The sequence below is a fragment of the Pomacea canaliculata genome, linkage group LG2, assembly GCF_003073045.1.
Source record: "Pomacea canaliculata isolate SZHN2017 linkage group LG2, ASM307304v1, whole genome shotgun sequence".
Lineage (NCBI taxonomy): Eukaryota > Metazoa > Mollusca > Gastropoda > Architaenioglossa > Ampullariidae > Pomacea > Pomacea canaliculata.
Genome location: NC_037591.1, coordinates 34,597,022 through 34,618,590, shown reverse-complemented (window position 1 = coordinate 34,618,590; position 21,569 = coordinate 34,597,022). Strand labels below are relative to the sequence as shown.

Sequence of the window (21,569 nt, the reverse complement as noted above, 5' to 3'; positions counted from 1 at the left end):
ATTAAAAGCGACGAGACATCTCACGGGTCACTGAGACAAACACCGCCATGACACTGCAGACAACAGTAGGAGTTCAGTCCCCTGAACAACACGAAAATGGCGACATGAAATCTCGCGGCAACTCTCGCGGACTGCTGCAGGGATTTTTTTTAAAAATCCTAATGATGTCAATGTCGCTGGCCACGTGACGACTTCCCGCTCGCGTGATGGTCACGTGGGGAGAAGGGGAATAGGAGTAGGAATGAGTGAGGAAGCGAACGTTCATGCAAACAACACACAGGCGACATACAGGGTGGAGTAGGGTCTGGAGGTGATGTACATGCAGATGCAAACACTAGGACACCCCGGTACTTGGGCAAGTGCTGCTGTGAATATAAGCATTTTCGAGCTCTGTTGTTTGTTTGTTTTATTATTATTATACTATTATTGTTGGGGTTTTTTTGTTTGTTTTTTTTTTTTGTTTTGAGAAAGAGAGAGAGAGACCCTGCCATTAAAATTGCTCAACTCTGGAGTAGGTCCTTGGTCGCAGGTCTACAACTTGACGATGGATTAATTTCCCTGCTCACCAAACAGCTATCAAGCCGAAAATGGAATCTGATTTATCAGGGAAGGGAAGGTAAAAGATGTTCCCTGACCTTTTCATGTCGTAGGGATCTCATTTTTCTCTGGGCTAATTTTACTTCAGGGCGGTGTCCATCTCCTTACCCTCGCTGCTTTACCTTCTCCACCCTCTATGAAGTCAGGTACCCGTTACCACCAGCTAGGTCGACTAGGGAAGTCTGCTCTGTAGGGGTATTGAACCCACGAGTCTGCTGGTACGGACCCCAGTGCTGTAACCACTCGGCTATCCGCTTCCTTAGTGGCCATCTTAATACATTTGTTCAATTAACAATACTTTTCTTTTTAATTTTATTGGTAACATAATACGATTTCCACAATTTGAAAAAATTCCTGCTCCCTAAGGAGTTGAGAGAAAAGTCGTTTACCAAAGGAATTTTCAGGTGACACACAAAGAGTGATACGATGCAAAGCAAACCTACTGGAGAAATATTCGGACATCTCGGGTGTGGGTGAAGAAGGTGCAGGGGTAACACAGTTACAACATAACAGACGTGCGAGTTTCTTAGGATTACTTCCAGTTTACTGAAAAGGTTAGTATTGTTAAGCGAAAACAAAAATACTTCTACGACTAACAGTTCTGACATATCTAAACATGAACGAATACAAGCGACATTCAGAAAGGATTATTCAAAGACAGAAGCTGAGAGAAAAGTGAAGATGAGGATGATGATTCACAACGAAGGGGTACAAGCCATGAACAGTATGAACATCGCAGAAAAGGAATACGCATAGTACATGAATAGTAGTAAATGAACACTAGTATACCATGAAAAACCGCGTTTCGTGGACCCTTGGGGCGATTTGGGTTGAGGATTGTTATCTAGTATATCTTCCAAGTCAGCCAAACTTTCGCTAGTCAGTTTAGGAACAAACTGGAGAAAAACAAGACCAAGAACATGGCATATTAGTCCCACACTGCATTTCTAAGATAACTGCACGATATTAGTCATTGGGAGGGGATGGGGAGACTTGGGGAAGGGAGGAAGAGAGAGATGCCAGGCGCATTCAAAGATCAGTAGCAAATGTTCTAGACTACTTGTACTTCGGGAAGCTTCAAAATGGCCTCTTAGGTGAGATATGGACAATGATGGATGCTTAATAAAGTCTCTTATGTCACGACTGATGTTGGTAAGACATTGGGATTCAATTCTTTAAAGCTTGAATAGGAAGCAACAATTTTCAAATGTTTGTTGTGTACGAAAACATTCACACACACCTGCACACATATGGGCACAAACAATTTTTTCTCTCTGCATTGCTTTCTAATTCTCTCTCTTCGTCAGGACCATTTGCTGTGACATAACTTCATCAAACAACATACTACTTAAACAAAAAATCCCTGTTTTAACACCACAGCATCTCTAAGAAAGTAGCTAGATAGTAGATGGATAGCTCAACGAATCAGCTAAACTCCTGACACAAGTAATGATCAGTTGTCATATAATCCATCTAGATGGTCCCAGCAACGACTGTACACCTGGTCAGCACACCTTAGTCGGCCAGATGTATTGAAAATCCAACAAAATGTGAAAAAATAAATTAGTTTAGTTCGTCGTGCACAGAAATCCTCACCACTTGTCGACATTTGACTTGTGGACACATGTCCTCAACATTTCTCTATATTTAAGATGTCGCGTGTAGAAGATTAGTTGCAAAATGTACTTTCCAAAACAAAACCAGCTAAAAGACTCTCAAAACTGGTTTCTCAACTTCCTTTGAATATCTATCCAAAATCAGTCCAATTCTTACCAGTGCAGCCACAAAGAACGCATTTTTTTACAAAAAAGAAGATAAAAGTATTTTCATCAAGGAATTCAGGATCAGCCTACAGAAGAACTTAGCTTGGGGCTTTCTGTCACTAGACCACTCATATATTCCTGCTCTCACAACTTTGTCCTGTTCGTGATGGGTCACTATCCTGCCCGAGCTATGCCAGCCTTCCTATGTTCTTTCCCATAGTACATAATCCTCTCACCTTTGTAAACACTTTTATGTACATGAAGGGGATATAACCTCAAGAAAATCTTGAAAGACAAAGCGAAAACTACAGAAACACATTCATTCTGCACAATATTCGTAAGATATTGTTGGAATAAGGAATTAGGATAACTTCAAAGGAACCGATACCTAGCTGTGGTTACCCTGTAATTCCTGGACAGAAAACAAGAAGTGGTTACCTGTAATGCTCGGATAGCAAAACTGGTTACCTGTAACGCCTGGATGTCTTCGTACAGTTGCTCCACCGTGGAGGCGCCCAGGAGGACGTTGTGCACGTGCTCGTTCTTCAGACACCATGCTGCACAGGGAACAGATTGTGAGTGAATGTGTGTGTGAGAGAGTGAGTATGTTTGTGAGTGTGTGAGTGTGTGTGAGAGTGTGTGTGTGTATGAGTGTCGGGTGACAGATGCTGACCTATGGAGAGTTGCGCCAAGGAGCAGCCCAAACGCTGGGCGATGACCGCCACATCCCTCAGCTTGGCCTGCTGGCGACGCCCCTCCTCACTGAGTATCTTGTCCTTCAGCCACGTGTAGCCCTGCCCACAGTCACCTGCACCATGTCTCACCCCACATCTGCGTGTGCGAGCAAGCGCACAATTCAACCCTCAAACAACGAGCAAACGAGTGAAATTTAAACCTACACCAGTCCCAGATAAACTGGTGCACTGACAACAGAAATAAAATCAAGAAAATTCTAAAGATTTTTTTTACTTTCACATTTTTTTCTCTAATTAATGTTTGGATGCCTTGTGAGAAAGGCAAGAAGGTATGTTGATAACAAATGTCTTTGTACACTCAGTGCCACTAAAAAAAATGTGCAGATGTTTAGAGAATCGTGTCCACCTGCCTTTAGAGCTGCCCTGGAGTAGATAGGCACACCATCATCGTATTTTCCTGTCAGTATTCCGCAAGCTAGGGGGGACCAGGTCACTGTTCCCAGCCCTGAACACAGCCACACACAAGAACAGACACGCACACGCGTGCACGCACACATTCACACGAGCATACAAGCAAACCCACATTTAATCAAGCACGACACCTATCTGCATGTACACATACTAACATCGTGCACGTGTGCACCACCAAACACATGTCAAACAAGCCAGACAAGTCGATCTATTCGTGTCTTGTAAACAGCTGTTGTTTATTCAGGAACAACTCAGCCTGCGTCATTAAATTACTCCTGGGCGCTAGAACTCAAAAAGAGATGCTCTTTACCCGAGGTAGACTAAGCAGACAAGAAGGACTGATAAGAAACATCCTAAGGAACACGGATAGATTGAATGAAAGGGGAGTAAAGACCTCACCAATTTTATTGTAGAGCTCTGGCATTTGGATCTCCACTTTTTCTCGCTGAAACAGGTGATACTCGGCCTGCTCGGCACTGGGAGGGATCAGGTTGAACTGACGGGCCACTGAGTATGCTTCCTGCACACACAAACACACAGAGAGACACACCCACACCCACACACACAGGCAGACAGACAGACAGACACACCCACACACACACGAGAACACACACACACACACACGAGAACACACACACACAAGCACAACCATCCACAGACACACACACACACAAGCACACACACAAACCCCACATATTTCACATATCACACATACAATAAAACACACAAATATAAAAACTTGCCATCAGACATGCGCCAATTCATGGACCCACACACAAATTCATTCATAAACAGATAAGAGCGTGCACTCTTTGGTTTTACAGCGAGGACAAACATTTCATTCTCACTTTTATCAGTTATCATCTCCTACCAAACTCTCCAACATCTATCATTCATCCACTTGCAATTATGCAGCGACATCATCTTATGAAACATTCCCATCCTGGCTTTGAACCACCAGCGGCAACATTTCTACCAAACAGCTTAATGGACCAGACGAGATCCTCTTACAGTTGAAGCTCAGGTTGTGTGCTAAACATCATTTATAACTCAAGGGAATGTCGACAGAAAGAAATAATATACAGGGATGACATGTCACATTTTTTTATTTTAAAATGTCATCAAATGTCAAGTAGCGTGAATGAGAGGCAGTCTAGGAGGAAAATTTGCTCTGATGAGTTCAAAGAAGTCAAGTGTCGAGCATAGTGAGCGATTCTAACAGTTTGAGCCACTCATTCACCCGACACACAAACATACGAAGGACAATCGAATCATCGCAACCAAAAATCATTCATGCCAACTTTCAGGCAAAATATTGTAAGCAGCACGACATGGCTAGTAGCGACACACACGTGAAAGGTGAAGCTTGGCTCTGACCATGATCTCCATGGGTGTCCAGCGGGAGGTACCCCAGTACATGGCCCACCCCATGTTGATGACGTGTGTAAAGGCTCTCACCACTTCTGGAAAAAACGAGTATCACAATGCCCAGACTTTTCTGTTTGTGTGTGTGTGTGTGTATTTGTGTTTGAATGTGTGCATGCGTGAGTGTATGTCAGAAATATTAGATGCCTTTCAAGAAAACCAAGTAAAATCCTTATCTTTTTACTCCGATGTTATAATATATAAAAATCTACATTTAGAGTACACAAGTTAGGTCAAAGAGCTGTGCCTAACTGGAATGTCCTACAACTTACTTTGTTTGATCGCTTGTTTGTTTTTTTCCTATCACTGCACCATTTTCCTTTCTCAACCCCCTAAAGCATGAACTCTTTTTATACTCGACAATACAACCCTCGATTTTGTTGGTCTGTTTGCAAGACACAAAACTTGGCATAGGTGTCCAGAGGGAGGAGACCCCGTCCATGGCCCATTAGACTCGAACAAGGCAACAACAACAACTGTCGGACTTTGTTGTCTGCTGTTAATATTGAGTAAAGTAAAACGGATCAAGCCCTACCCTCCATAGGCGTGTGGTTGTCAGACTTGTTGGCGAAGATGATGTCTACATAGTCCAGCTGCAGTCTCTCCAGGGAGCCTTTCAGACCTGACAGATGAGTGCAAGTTGTACTGTGCCAGGACCATAACAGTATCTCTCATAGATCAGCTTAGTGCGAATCCTCCCCTCAAACATCTACCCATCAACCCACCCCCACCTCCAACCTTCACAAAAGGGAAAGTAATTTATCATTGAGAGAGAGAGAGAAAAGAGAGAAAAGAGAAGAGAAAAGAGAAGAGAAAAGAGAGGAGAGAGAAGAGAGAGAGAGAAAGAAATACGAACGAACGAACTAAGAAACAAAAAAAAAAGGAACGAACGAAAGAAGGAACTAGAGAAAGAAATAACGAACGAATAAAAGAAAAAACGAACGAAAGAACGAACAAAAGAACGAACGAAGGAAAGAACAGACAAACAAAAGAACGGACGAACGAACGAAAGAACAGAAGAAAGAACGAACGAAAGAAAGAAAGCAAAAAGAAAACTGGAGCTTATAAGTCCAATGATAATGTAGTATCATACCTTCAATGATATGTTTCCTAGACAGACCTCTCTCAGTCTCGGCTCTGAAAAATAAATTTCCATTCGATATTGAAGACTATGATGACTGGGATGATAAAAGTAATAAATAAAAGGAAAAAAACTATTTTCCTAACATTGACTAAGATTGAGGAAATTAATGGTATATGCACGAGTTAGTCATAATTGGGTGAAGCTGACATCATTGTCGTCCAATAATTGAAGAATCAACATGTCACGTGTCACATGCAGTATGGCGTTAGAGAAAGGCAAAGCAAAAACAAGAAAAACTGAGAATTGAGAGCAAAAGAGTAAACTTTTACTTATGAGACTTGACAAACATGACAGGGAAGTATTAAGAGGAAAAATCGTTTACGTACTTGCCACCCCAGAAAATCTTTGTCGACACCACATAGCTGGATCGCCTTTTGACACAAACACACACACAGACACACAGACACACACACACACACACACACACACCATTTTAAGTGGGATATACATGAGCCAAATGTCCTCAGTTTTAAGTTCGTTGATATTCTTTGTTTTATCCACAAATAAGTAAAACTCTCCAAAGTGGAGATTCTGTTAAACGGTTATGTAATGAGGACTATCTATCTTTCTAACATCCACGACTTAAGAAGTGAACAAGCACAAGTTACAAAAAAACATTTCCGATTTACCTCCAGTTTTTCTTCTTTAATATCTTGCCAAGAACGATTTCTGCCCTGCAAGAAAGTGAACATTAAACTGACATTTTGACAGATTCCTCGCTTTTTTTCCCCAACACCATGTTTAAGCCTTAAAAAAATCACCTTAATTTTTTTCCCCCAATGTAGAAACTAACAAAAAACAGAAATAACACTCACCCTCCCACCACCACCCCTAAATCTACCCGCATGAAAGAAATAGAGCACAACGCACAAGACAAGGGAGACAACTTGCCAAGTAAAACACGAGTTACTTGCTCACAAGCCATAAAGTGTCACGGAACAAAGCCAAGAAAAGCAGCTTTAAAAAAAAAGTCACTGCCCTTGTTCATGGACCTTTGAGAGATAAACACCATCCTCTAGCATCCAGGCCTCCTCTTTATGAAGTTGGTTTATCTCCCCTGCTACCCTACCCGAGATGGGTAAATCGGTTAATATGGATAACGGTTCCCTGTAGACACTAGTTAAAAGTCAAATACGGATTATTATTATATCTGGATTGCTGCCTGTTTGGCGAGACCACCTTTCAGTCTCTCTCGAGAAGCTGTAGGCTGTGAGGTCTCAGTGAATCATTTAGCATCTTTATATTCGGAACCGCGATACAGTTCTTACAGTCAGCAAGAGACTTGCAATAAATTTGTTACTTAGTTACTCCGTATTTTTTTTTTTTTTTTTGGCGAATGTTCTCGGGCTTCACTTCCCACGACTTAGAGCCAATAAAGTGAAAACACAATGGACCATAAAGCTTGAGGTTTTGTGCCTCCATCAACACGAGAATTCGCATCGTCTGCTTTTCTTCTGGACGTTGATAGTTAAACCAGAAACAAATTTGTGGTTTGGCCTCGTTCTAGAAGTTAACGATGAAAAAAATCGACAAACAGTCTAGCAGAGATATACGTCCGTGCTGAAGGTAGCAGACACCATTAAAAAAGAAAAAAAAAAAAAAAGAAAATAAGCTTTCCAAGTGACAGTGTGTCATTCCGTGTTCTCCATTAGTCATTTGTTTCCGAATAAAAATAAATTAATATTTTTGTCATTTAATACTTGCTGGAGGAACATCATTTGACAAGAATAAATAAAGTTTTTGAATCGTAAAATAAATGTTGCTGCACTATACTTCTAGCGCCTCTCACACCTGAAACAACTCTAAAATTTGCGAAGACTTTGGCCGTCGGCAGGTGTGAGCAAAATCCCACTCAACTGCCAACAAGTTATTGCCGTTAAAAAAATCACGTGACGCAAGAAATCCTCAAAAAAACTGCTGGCTGTAAATCTTTCTTGTCTGGGTTTTCTGACAAATACTACGAGCAACACGGTCCCTGCACGCTGTATGTCATTTTTTCAAGCAGGAGAGAGGATGTAAAGTCAGTTGCTGGGCAAAGAAATACTCAGGTTCAGGTTGCGACTTCAGTTTCCAACAACCTTTTATACCTCCTGATTATAGGTGCTAGGATCGTTAGACATCTCGTTTGGAGAAATATTTTCGGAAAAGATGCTCAATAAAACAATATTTGAAATTAATCACCAAAATATTTTGCTAAGAGTTACAGAGAATAGTCACGTGGTCTCCTTGTTCTTCGTTTTCTTCTGACTCTCTAACCAACAGATGAACCACAGCCTGCTTTGATTCTGTCCTAACGATCTTTTGGAACTCAGGACTTCCTAAAGATGGAGGAATATAAATGAGCTCATTAACAAACAAACCACCACCACCACTGTAGCCTCTCCGGCAACAATCACCAGAGCGCAGACGATATTTTGTTGGCATCAGGTTGGAAGGGTTTACCAGCCACGTGACTAATTCACGTGACTATTTCGAGTCCCTCTCGAACACTGAAGGGTCTATGAGAAAAAAATCAGAAGAGGATAAGAAACTCTGATGCATTTCACAGCAGAGACACAGTCTACCGGTTTTTTTCTTCAAGAAATAGATAGTTCACGGGTGGTGCCAGCCGCAGGAAACATTCCACCCGTCTTGAAGTAAGAGTGTGAGTGTGTTCGTGCATGTGTACAAAAATATCAATGCATCAACAGAACACATACCATTACTGAAGTTTCTACTCTAAAAACGAAAGTAAAGGAGGTGTACTCTTGCTATGGAGGAACAAATGTACCTAATGTCGCGGTGAGTGATGAGGCTGAACGGCAGCCACCCCGGATACAAAGGGCGCATTGCCAAGGGGAGATTTGTGTGTCTAATCACTGTAATCTTCTGCAGTGGAAAGAACGTGCGAGGGCTGCTGTCTGTTGTAAACACTCGCCATCTTTGTCTGCCTTTGACAGAGAGTCTGTGTATATTGTGTATAATGTGTATATTGTGTATATTGTGTGTATTGTGTGAAATGTGCATGCAAAATAAAATAGGAAAGACAGATACGAAAGGAGGAACAAGTAACGCATGAACGATTTAAAAAATAAAAATAAAAATACTACTCCCTTGCAACTGACAGTAAATACAAGGAAAGTTTAACCAAGTGACAATGACTACAAGGAAAGTTAAACATACAAAGTTTGCTTGGGTGGCAGGAGGAGAAAAAAACCGAAGCATCTTGCAGTGGCGGATGAAGACTCACAAGTTAAAGAACGTGAAAAGGTTGTGATTCCTGAAAGCCAGGGGTTGAGTTTCGTTTGTAGTGAAGTGCTGTGCCGCACCAGTTCCCTCCCTCACTCAATCACACAGGGAGTGACATAGAAAAACAGAATGAGACACAGACAAATAAACATAGACAGAAAGCGAAGGTAGGGAGAAATCAAAGTTGTCTGGGTGGAGAGGGATGCAAAGACAGATGTAGACAAATACAAAGGGTTTGGGTGAAGAACCTACTTGCCGGCAGCATACACCTCTGCTGTATCAAAGAAGTTTATCCCACTCTCGTACGCCAGCGTCAGCAGCTCCTCCGCCACCTGCGACAAAGCAACAGTTGGCAGGCTATTTATAGACATCCAGCATCCAGCATCCAACATCCGCACCACCGCACACACGGCTGCTGACACCTGCAGGCCCCTGCATTGCTGTCTTGAAGAAGCTTTTTTTTCTTTCTCTCTCTCATTTTTAAGTTCTCATTGGTCAAGATTTAGGGAGTCTAAAATCTTTTAATGAGATGAAGAATTCCATACAAACTTTTCTTGAGAGTCAAGTGTGATTCAACAATACCTCCCCCTTCCCAAACTCAACCCTCTAAATCCGTCAGCATTTTGCCAGCCATAATCTCTCTCACATCATTTCCCTCTAATTTTGGAATCACGTTCGAAAATTATGAGGCGACATGAAAGAAATACAAAACCTTGTCTGAGTGCACTGAACAGCTCGGCTACGCCCTGTAATTTGGCAGCCACCACAGGTACAGGGAAAGGGAAGGGAAAAAACATGGAAATGCACTCGAACACATCAGGTACGGACATTCTGGCTCACATTTTTACCTAACCTGACTGAGCAGACTTTAAAGAAGGCTTTGTTGAGTAGTAAATTCCCATTGCACAGCATGCATCAGACATTTCTGAGACACTCCCGCCCACGAATATCCTCCAGCTCGCACGGTCAAAGATAAACTGCTTCGGTTTGTTTTCTCAGACTGAAAATTCCAAGATTTAGAACCCTACTTTGGCAGCTGCTGGCTTTGGTAAACCTCCTGGTCTCTGCTCGAAGGTGAAAGCTGCGAATCCCAGAAGAATTAGTGAAGCCAGGGAGGGACTGAAAGGTGACTTTCATGAAATCAGGAGACAACACGACCTTCAAGCAGTGTGTACTTTTGAGCTTTTGTCTTCCACGAAACATAAACCTGAAAAACGATTTAGGAAAGGCAAACTTTTAAGGAAATTTACTCTAAAGCAAGCCACCATTTGCATAAGATGTGGAGCAGTCGACCTACAGCAACATGTAAAGTCCTTCTCGACCTGAGAGTCCTCCACAAAATGGTGGCAAGCACTTGTATACAGAGTAGTCAGTTTAAAAGAATACAAAGTACTCCCCACCACAATTTGTATTGACAACTGAGTTGTACTGATTATCCAAGCGCTGTAATATGGACTGTGGGTGAGTTTGAAGAAACGTGTATAAGAAAGAGAGATACAAGGGTGCTGCGCAGGTGAGAACACGTGTAAACAGATCAGCATGACAGTTTTGCTAGAAAAAAAGAAAGAAATAAAAGGAAAAAAAATAAAAGAGTAGACAAGACTGTGCCTTGTTTACTCATTCTTTCGCCTGAATCGACTAAATAAATAAACGGCTTCTGAAGGGACTTGGAGTCTCACCACACGCGCGTGACTTTCGTCCTTCTCTCCTTTCTTGATACAATCAACACAGAAGGGGAAGGGGAGAGGACCCGGGGAGGTATATGACTGGCTGGAAGATGATGAGAAGGGGACATTTCCAATTCCACCCCACAACCACCCCTTCTCTCTTCTCTCTCTCCTGCGCTCTCTCTCTCTCCCTCTCTCTCTCTCCTTGCGTCGACTACCTACCTGTACGGTTCACGCTAACAAGATGCCAGGTACTTGCATTCACCTGCATTTATCTCCCTCTTATCGCTCTCCTTCTCTCTCTCTCCCATCAGTCAATCAACTTTTTTTCCCGCTCTCTTGGTTGGGGTTTGCTTATAGGCGGGAGAAAAACTCTGCAGTCTATTATAGGGCTAATTAGGGAGTGACATAATCAGTTCCGCGCGACTGGCGACAGATGCACGCGCACTGAATGACCCCCTTCTCCCGTGAGAACTGGTGCATGTCAGTTAGTCAGTCAGTTCCTCTCATTCTCTCTCCGATGGCCTGATGTATAAAAGTCAAACATATTCTCTCTTTCTCTCTTTGTGTCTTCTACCAACACACACACAAACAAACACACATATGCAAACAATGATCACCTCATCTGACACTTGTCCTCCAAAAGTAACCCATGTTCCTGCAAGAGAAGAAAAAATTTAATGAGAGGGTCTTATTGCCAATCAAAATTAGTTCTCTATATAGTACAAGAATTATCATTTAATATTATCAGAAGAAAATCAGGAGCGATGGTATTAACCACAGCATAAAAGATTTTTATTTGAAACATTTTCTTTCTTCTCACTGATGTGCTGGTATGTTTGAAACCTCTCAGACACATGGAGCTCTTGTGATTAGGACTAATGGACAGATCTTTTTCTGAAATAATAAACAATAATAATATCTAACCACATGTCAACGGCAAACAAAACAAACATGGTTAATTACTATTACTCACCTAGTCCAATATTTGATACTCTCAATCCTGACTTTCCTAGATTCCTGAAACAGAAAATTGTTGAATTTCACCGAAAGGTGACAGAAAAATGTAATGTTGAATCATGCATTAATAAATAATTTGTAAACAGTAATATTCGATGTCACCTGGCTCTGAAGACAAATACATGAAGTCTAGAACTTAACGAAATTATGATATATGCTCGTTAAATATTCGTGCTTATTCAAAATCACTGTCCCAGTGTCACGTGACAACCACTTGATGCGGATGCTCTGTGTGCTGTAGGACATTGCCCTGTAGCCAACAAAGGTCATAGGTCACACCTTTTTTTTTTGACCCACAAGGCGTGGGCTTGCGAGTGACCAACATTCTGAATGATCGATTCCACAGTTACCCCGCCTGAGGTCGACAGACGTCGCCACATCCAGACGATGGCATGTCGTGGCTAGATGTGGCTAGCCATGGCTAGACAGCCCGTCTAGGGAGGGTAGAGGAGGGCCATTATCTCGTTCACCTCAGCATCGATTCCGTCTCTGGGCCTCGTGCAAGCGGACAGTTCTGCAAAGCCAGGCGTGTGGAGCAACAGAGACACCGGTGGGAACTCTTGCAACCCTCTGGGAGTTCCCTCCATTCCTTCCCCTCCTTCCATCTCACTATACGCTCACCCTCCCTCCCCTACATCCCTCCTGCATCCTCTACATCACCCTACTCCAGCCTACATCCCTTACACCACCCTACTTCAAACTACATCCTCTACTTCATCCTCATCCCCTACATCACCCTACTCCAGCCTACATCATGACGTATCATGACAGTAGGACAAATAAAATGGAGATTCCTCCAGCAGTTACCTAAACTGCTCACCATGACATTTTTTCCCACGACAGGTTTCTGAAACCTCTTTCTGTGGTGCACCTCAGTCTATGCCAACATACAGGCCGACAGGTGCGTCGGATTCCAAACAACCTGCAAACTTGATGTGCACCTGGATGCACTGGAAAGACTTGTTTTCTTTGATCCTCGCCAGAGAGCCGACAAGTGACTGCTTCCAACACTCCGCGCACCCGAGTCTGCCTTGAAGTGGGAAGCAGTCGTTGATGATGTCTAATCACGAGAATCAGCGAGGTAGTGACAGGTGTAGGATACTGAGTATAGTTTCTAAAATTTTAACAAAACGCGCCCGTCATACAACTATTATTAACATTGTTATTACTGTTCAACATGCAAATTATAAGATTTCCACACGTTTACAAAGTTTACGACATGCTCCACAGAATCTTACCTTACACCTTGGATCACATGGATTTCGACTGTAACTTATGGATGTCACTTTATCCTATTATCCCTTGGCAACATCTTCAACCACCAAGAATAATATAAGACAATTTTATGATTGTAATATTTTATATCTATCTTTCAATGTATATTCATGTCGACTTCTCTTTCCAAGTCCGTTAGTTTGTGCACGCACTCATCTCTACACACTACCCTTCACCCAAACCTACCCTTACCTTACCCTCGTTAGAAACTCTACACCCAACAGTCAAGATTACAGGTAGATATTCATGCAGCTGCAGGCTCCCCCTCCCCGTAAAGCGTTTTCACTGATGACGTCAAAGAGTTCCACTGGCAGGAGAGTGGCTAGGCGGCGCCACTTTCTCAAAGAGACAAGTGTTCCCCCACTTGGGTTACACGAGCGCCGGGCCACGAGGTCGAGACTTGCCGAGGAGGGTTGTAGGCGAGGTGCCAGACTCTCAGACCATCAGGCAGGATGATGGCAGCGCCACCAAAACCTTCAGCTTCATTCTTTGGTTGGAGATGCGGGGGAAGAAAAGGTTTAAACGCTGCTTTCCAAATTTCAAATGTATTTTAGTATCAAATCTCATCAATTTTTTTTGTTTGTTTTGTGTTTTGATAAAAAAAAAGAAAAAAAAAGACAACGTTAAAACGCTGGTTGACCTAAAAATTTGGAATGTTAGTATTGAGTCTCAAAAAAAAAAGAACAAAAAAACAGATCCTTTTAAAAACTTTCCCACGCCGAATAGCAAGACACGTGCTTTCACAAACTCCTAATTCCTGCTGAACTTTCTGCGAATGTAATGAGATGGAATCGATTATGTCCCCTGTTTGTACCTGCATCTGTCGTCTGCGCAGCTTCCCGTGCGTTTCTACATCATTGCTAGCACCTGTCGTGTGGGTGGATGTACACGAGCTGTGGCTTGGATCTGGTCCAGTCTGAATGGTGAGATAATTACTACTTTGTTCCTTTGATGTTGAATTTATTACCTTCAACAAAAAACACAAAAAACCTGCTGTGCACACGTGGAACCCGGCTCACAGCGCCTCCAGGTTCGTCCTCATGTTTTTTCTATGGGCGACATGCTTCACTGCACCAGGTGCTCTACAGAAGCAACAAACTGTCGCTACATGTTGGAGCTGACTCTTTGTGTTACAGCAATACAGTACATTGCTTTTCTGTCTTTTTTTTCTGAATCGAGGGATAGATGTAAATAAGTACTTTTTTCCTTTTGTATCCGCCATTTGTCATTCTCCCTCTCTCTTAACTCTCATGTCCACGTATGTACCAGAAGACGAGAGAAGAAGTCTTTCGGGTGTATAAATGGGAGTGAGTTCAGAGAGGTAGCGAGGGCCAGTGTCAGAAACGGCAGAGTTAGTCAAAGTGGAAAATTTGTTCATTCTTTCAAACCTGAAATAATTCCGAGCAGCAGTAACCCTGGTTAATATGAAAGCAGCGGGTGAAACAGCTGTCAGATAAACCTCCCGTTACACCGTCCACATCACTCTTTGAAGCTTTTGTCATCCCAAATGAACATCATGCAGGCGAGGGTAGACACACGTGTCGACATTCACTTACAATGGAAAACCAGGATGTCGATGGTCCCACGTGTTGCACGCCATAGAGGTGTGACATTAAGCGACAACTCTAGCTTTGACTGTGTCGCCATCAAGCGGGAATCCACTAAAACAACAAATATTTCAATGACTGTCACCATACCAAGTTCTACCAGACATTTCACATCCACTGTTCCTCCAAACAACAAATATTGCGCCGACTGTGGAGGTAGCCGGGGGACTACCAGCACCAGTGATGGCCACATAATTACGACAGCCATGTAATGAAATAAACAATTGATTGAACTGACAATACAGTCAATACAAACACTCCCATGAAAGTGTTACTGTTAGTCCATGTGTTTTTTTTTGTTTTTTTTATATTACCACAGACTGCTCTATCGCAGCCTCCATCACTGAATTCTTAGAGCACGACCCAGGGATCCAAACTGTCGAAGTTCGAATACCCGCGCGAACTAGCCTGCGTACTCTCATGTCACTGAAGTCACTTGATGACAAAACATGAACAAAAGGAGATGACAAAACTAATTGCTGTGAATTAGACGCAGAGAGAGAGAGAGAGAGAGAGAAAATTGAAAGAAATCTTAGCATATTTCCCTAACATCTTCTGCATTTTCTCATCTTTGACTCAAATGCATGGACAATAAAATAATTTCGCCTGCGAGAAGCCTGGGGTAAGCACATTTGGCTGACATGGCAACCAGTAGCCAAAGACGAACAGATAACAGGGCTAAAAAAATACAAACAACCTACCACACCCCAACGATTGTGGGAACTTTCAGCAAACCAGAAGATAGGTGAAGAAAATATCGTCCACGGTGAGTATCTATGTCACGATATTTGTTTATCTATACTCATTGAGTTACAACCTATTTTAAACTACATTTGTACACTACAGGAGTTTTAGCTGATCTGGAAACAAGAGCATTTTATTTTATATCCGGTCCTAACATCTATCATCATTGTGTCTGTGATAATCTTCAAAAACACTGTTCTCAGTCCTGGTGTTGCCACTAGGGGCAGGTGGTGTTGCCACTAGGGGCAGGGCCGGCAAGGAGAAGGCGTAGAGCAAGGAAAGGAGAAAGTTTATACCAGAGGTAGGAAATGACTCCAGGGGTAGTCACTAGTTTCCCAGGCGACAAAGGGCAAAGTGTCTGATAAGACTTGCTGCCTTCTGTCTGCTTGAATGTCAGGCCACGATAACGGACAGCTCGCCCGACAAACCCGGTGTTTTGGCCAACATTCATGTAAGCAGCGGAAGGTATTTACATCGTCAATCGTGGCCCCCAAAAAGCAGGAGCTGTACATCAAACAGTTGTGTTTCTGCTCAATTCCCTCAATGTTTATCTTATAACCTGGAGGTAAATTGTCTGTAGTAGCTCGAATTCCTCCTCTCGCGCGCTTTTTTTTCTCTCTCTCTCTCTCGGTGTGTGTGTGTGTGTGACTCTATGTGTGTGTGTGTGCAGTGTAAAATAGAAATCTAAATAAAAATCAAACAAAACTTACTGATGGATGCAGCAACAGTAGCATGCGTTGTGCCAAGAGGATTACATTTTACAAAGAGCGGGTAGATCGCGACAGGTGTCGTGAAACAAAGGAATTACAGGTAATTAGTTATTCATGGGTTAGCAATTTTCTCCACGGAAATCTCAAACAACTTTCCCTTTCCTGGTCGGCTGTCTAGTGCTGTCCTCGTACTTTTTAAAAAGCTTTGAGAAGAGGGAGCGAGCAAAACTCGAACATCCCGCCATTATATTGAATAGAGCCCTGACTGTACCTCATCAGGGTAGGTCATCCCCTACAGAGCCTCACAACTTTACTTTCGGCCCGTTATAGTTGCTGACAATTAAATTAGACTATCCGATTCCCCAAAATAACATTTCGTAACTGGTTGTATTACAATTCAGATATTATTCATAAAGTAGCTTAGATTTTTTAAAATTTTCTATTTGATTTTACTAACACTTAACCCCGACAATTTTTTTAGCATTTTCTGCATTATTTTGTCATAAACATTTTCCCTACATGTGAATAGCTTTTTTTACACTGGGGTATGTATCGGGTGTATCCCCCTCCTGTCGCCGGGTACCTGATGCCCCCAGCATGAGCCGTGCGCTCAAATCGTGACGATCTGATATTGTCCGGGTCGACTTCAACCTCCGCAGTCTGTTTATCGCTCGCTTTGCCAATTTTCTGATGAATCTAGCATCCCGACTATTTTGAGACGAGTATCTTGAAAAATCTCCTGGCGAACTCGCGCGAGCTACTTGAGCGATATTTCGGAGACACCCAGGTGGGCAGACTCATCAAACATTTTCAGATACTAAAAACCGAGGGATAGAAAGACAAGACTAGAACCATGGACGAGTTAGTCATATAGTGAAATATGTTTCTCTGTCAAGAGATGGTGGCTAAGGTCTCTGGCTCACCAAGTTGGATGGGGATGCTTTTTGAGAACTTTTAACCAAGCCACCCTGTTCTGATATCAATGGCGGCATTTTCCTTTGGCAACACAGCACTTCCGGTTTGTAAGAGTCTTCAAAAGTTCACCTGGAGGATATTTGTGCGATAGATAAGGAGAAAGGAACGACCAGTTTCCCGCCAGCTATCTTTGATGTAGTTGTCCGATGGTTACAGAAACTTGTCTTTCATAGGACTGCACTTATCTCTAAACTGGTTTTCTCCCACGCTTCTTAATCACAGCCTAGTGTAAACAATCATAAACAATGATATCACACTCCCATAAGGTCTTAAAGTGAGAATTTCAGTGCAAACCAACTGTGGTAGGTGATATAGAAAAACACACGTGTCATCTTAAAAAGACTTTCACAAGCATTGAAACTTTTTTTCATAAACATCGAAGGTAGAAACTTGTGGCAGCAAAATGAATAAATAAAATAAATAAAAATTTTAAGACACCAAACACTGGAATCCACTACATCAAATGTTTTTATAATTATTTAGTGAACCTTTACACACACACCCTTAGAAACACATTATACATTCACACACACATCCTTCATCCACCTACACTCTCAGAGAGAGAGAGAAAGAAAGGATGCACATAGATGTGTCTTTGTGTAATAGCGGAGCATGCGCGTTCGCCCACATTCTTGTACTTCCGGCGGCAATACAACAAAAAAGACAAATGCAAATACTAGTTAATTTCAAGCTGAATAAACAAAAGGGAAGAGATGGCATCAGAAAGACAAATCGACAATCAGTGCGCGGGGACGGGAAGAACGGCGGAGCTACTGGGGGAGAGAGAGAGGGAAGGAGAGTGTGTTTATCTTTGTCACGAGCCGTGTGTTCTATCACAATGGCTGGAGTCCTTCCAATCTACAACCCGTGGGCATCAGTCTTGTGTCAGGTGATGCTGAAAGTAAGAAACGATGGCGAGTGCTTTAAATAACTTTACACGAGATTAGACTTCAGAGAAAAAGACATTCGTCCCTCTACCACTCCCATTACACCCTATTCAGACCTACCCGTACTTTCCATGACCCCAGCATCCTGGCTCTCTACTCTTGTTAGTCTTTCTCTCCACAATGCCGTTAGTCTTTACACGACCATCCCCAGTTAAAGAGGCTTTCTGTGAGGCTTCCATTCCTCTACAGTCCTGTATGGCCCCCTCCCCTTTACCGCCTCAAGATTGTTTCTCTTCTTTATCTACCTTCCGACTTTTGATTATCCACTCTTCTCTTCTATTGTGTAGGCTGATGTGTGTCTGTCTTTCTCTTGTGTTCTCTTTTTCTCTCTTTTATTCTCCATTTTTTTCTTCTTGGTGTAACTTTCTTGCAATAACGCACACACCCTCGGATAAACACCCACGTGACACACAGACACACCGACACACACACAGAGGCACGCACGTGCAAATATTTATGCATGCTTTACAAACAGAAAGAAGGATTTTCTGAGAGGAGGGCACTCATAAAGGTATGGTGGAGATAACAGACAAATGAACCTGCTTGTCCGATCTCCACAAAGCTTCCTACCATTGAGGAAAGAGGTTTTCTGACAGAGTGTCAGCCTCTGGGCTCCCCACATCGATGTGTCAGCAGCTTTGCATCAGAGAAAAAACTGTCTCAAAGTTAGCTGAGGACCGGAAGTCAGCTCATTACTCTGCGCGCATGCGCAGATCAGAGGTCACAAGGGTCTTAGAAGTCCCTCAGATTGTAGCGATGGATGAGAGGTAGCACTACCTCGAGGATAGACCAACCTCAGGGGTATAGCTAACTCGGGGCTGGCTTGATTTACTGCGTGGGTGGGTCCTTGGTGTGTCTGTAAGTCACAATTCACACAGCTTGGTGCTTCGTGATTGTCACAAAGGCGTCACAAAACAGTTTTGAGCTCTAAAAAGTTCCTGGGATTCTGTGTACCAGTTCGTCAGCTGACGCAAGGGTGTTTGATACATAAAAGCTATTGAACGAGGGATTCTGACAGTAAGTACAGACTAATACACACGTTCTGAAGGTTTTTGGTGACAGCGGGAGAGAATTATATTTATAATTAACAAAAGAGGGAGTCACATGTGACGGATGGTCACATGCTAAATCCACCCACCTTAAGGTTCGTCTACATGGGCAGAAAAATACAATACCTGACATCGGAGGTAAGGTCTGACATCAGGTATATAAGTGAACTGCCTATGGTGGTGCAAGTGTAGGTTCATACGATAAAACGATCGCTTGATAGTCTCCTCCAATCTTAGAACATCTGTTTTATTATTTACTAATTACCAATGCTAATCCCTCCTGCCTAACATTATGATTCTTCGACATCGTTGTCCAGACGCGAGAACTAGGGTTGATGCCTTTTCCCTGGGACTAATCTCACGCCATCGCCCACCCCACCTTCACGCCAAGGGGTAGACGCTCCAGAGTACGAAGACCGACGAAAATCAATATTGCTCATCTGGAAAGATGCCTACCCACCCACCCACCCTTCCCACCCTCATCAACCACAACCTCCCCGCCCCCCACTTTGCCTTGCCACCCTCACCAAGTCCACGGACAACATCGAGGGATCGATGGGATGAGGACGGGTGTAGGCGGCCAGCCAGCGGGCTTCTTTAAAGGCGGGAGAGTGGTTCAGTGATGAAAGCCTGACAACAGCGAACCCAGGACACACGCACTCACAGACAGGCCACACAGTCTTGACGACGGCAATGCGCGTGTGTGCGCGGGTCATCGTGACATGCGCGTGCCAACATGGAGGGGAGGAGGAAAGTCAACCTACGTCAGCTATTTCTATTCCATCTTTTCATTGTCTGCTCTCTGGGTAACGAAGTGTGACCAGCTGTAGACAAGATGGTGTCCAAGATTCGTTACAATCAACGTTACAATGGAGGTTACAATGGAGGTTACAGTGGAGGTTACAATGAATTATTCCCCAAACCAAAGTGTGAGAGGTCCTCGTGCCATTGCACGCGCGGAGGCTGCACAATGTGCTGGTGAGAGAGTGGGGCGTGGAACAATATCCTGTGCCATCCATCTTTGCTGCATCCCGAAAAAAACGCAGACGACAGTGGGTCGTGCACACCACCGACCAAGCAAAACCACAGCGAGAATAATTATTGCGAGGACCGCAGACACAAAATGACCGCCATTCTCGAAGGAAACACGTTGGACATGCGAATATTCCTGAACACGAACTTGTATTTCTGGACTGCTTGAAGACGATTTTTTACAGTTAACTACTAAAACAAGGCATTAGACGACAAAGCTTCCGGTTTATTCACAGTCTTTATTAAGGCTCGCCGAGACTAACAGCGGAGAACTTCGAAGGGGCTAAACGTTGGATCTTTTGCAGACAGACAGCAGTCCACCTATACACGTCCATGTTTCTGATGATCGACAGATGAGCAATGGGAGGGGACAGAAGCTTTGACAGTTCGCTCATCTCCTTTTCTTCTCATTTTCTCGCACTTTCACTGCATCAGGTTGATAACTGCTCATCTCAACCTCACCCACCCACTCTCCCACCCATACCCGTCCTCAAACACAATTGTTTGTTCACTGCCCTCTGCGCAGTCTGACATTGTTTGAGCTTCTGAGCTCAGTTGTGGTGACCTCCCGTGACCCGGCCGTCAGGGAGAAAATTGCATTGCTAGCGATTGCACTCACTCGCACGTACGTTTGGCGAATCGACCGACGCTCCTGCGCAATGTTCGGTATGAGCAATAACGGCTACACCTTGGCAGCCAACCAACATGCATGCATCTCCGTCCTCTTGAACAAAGAGATAAACATAAGCACGAACATGATAAGGTTTGACAGACAGACAAGCTCAGATGTAGGTAAGATAAATGTGGATTGATGAAGAGAGATTTGAAGCGTTTAGCAAATATTCGGCAGTGCAGGTATATGCACGCGGACAGACAGACAGACAGACAGACAAACAAACAAGTTTTGCCTTATCCAGCTTCTAGGATTATCACCAAAAAGTTGTCATTGTCTGTATACATGCCAGAATCCAGAAGTTCTGGACATTTCCATGTCTTTAAAGAACTACTAGGGTGGAAATGTTTTCATGGTTGGGTAGAGGCTGGTCAGTGAATTATATTATTTCCCAAAATCTTTATGAATTCCTTCAAGATGCATGTCTATAAACACTATCTTGTACAGAAAGACTTCAACAACACTGACGTCATGATTGTACGTGGATAGGGTCACGTGGTCAAGGTCTCGGCCAGTAGAAGAGCTGGGACCGTCTGTAAATCAGATA

At 43.1% G+C, this 21,569-nt stretch overlaps 1 protein-coding gene across 5 annotated transcripts in view; it reads right to left on the bottom strand.

Moving 5' to 3' along the window:
• The window catches only part of LOC112557487 (voltage-gated potassium channel subunit beta-2-like), a 39,351-nt gene that overhangs the window by 8,592 nt on the left and 9,190 nt on the right, over nt 1-21,569 (bottom strand). For 2 of the 5 annotated variants that reach the window (XR_003097958.1, XR_003097957.1), the window contains exons 2-14: nt 11,967-12,010; nt 11,611-11,648; nt 9,576-9,655; nt 6,725-6,769; nt 6,422-6,466; nt 6,045-6,088; nt 5,487-5,573; nt 4,904-4,989; nt 3,926-4,046; nt 3,466-3,560; nt 3,034-3,154; nt 2,829-2,917; nt 1,387-1,493 (exon numbers count right to left, since the gene is read on the bottom strand). Coding sequence is in view for 2 of the 5 variants with exons in the window: in XM_025227381.1 (XP_025083166.1) it covers nt 2,829-2,917; nt 3,034-3,154; nt 3,466-3,560; nt 3,926-4,046; nt 4,904-4,989; nt 5,487-5,573; nt 6,045-6,088; nt 6,422-6,466; nt 6,725-6,769; nt 9,576-9,655; nt 11,611-11,648; nt 11,967-12,010 (895 nt within the window). In the remaining 3 variants the exon portion in view is untranslated. The remainder of the gene's footprint in view (nt 1-1,386; nt 1,494-2,828; nt 2,918-3,033; nt 3,155-3,465; nt 3,561-3,925; nt 4,047-4,903; nt 4,990-5,486; nt 5,574-6,044; nt 6,089-6,421; nt 6,467-6,724; nt 6,770-9,575; nt 9,656-11,610; nt 11,649-11,966; nt 12,011-21,569) is intronic. The other 3 variants (XR_003097959.1, XM_025227382.1, XM_025227381.1) reach the window with 3 other exon arrangements.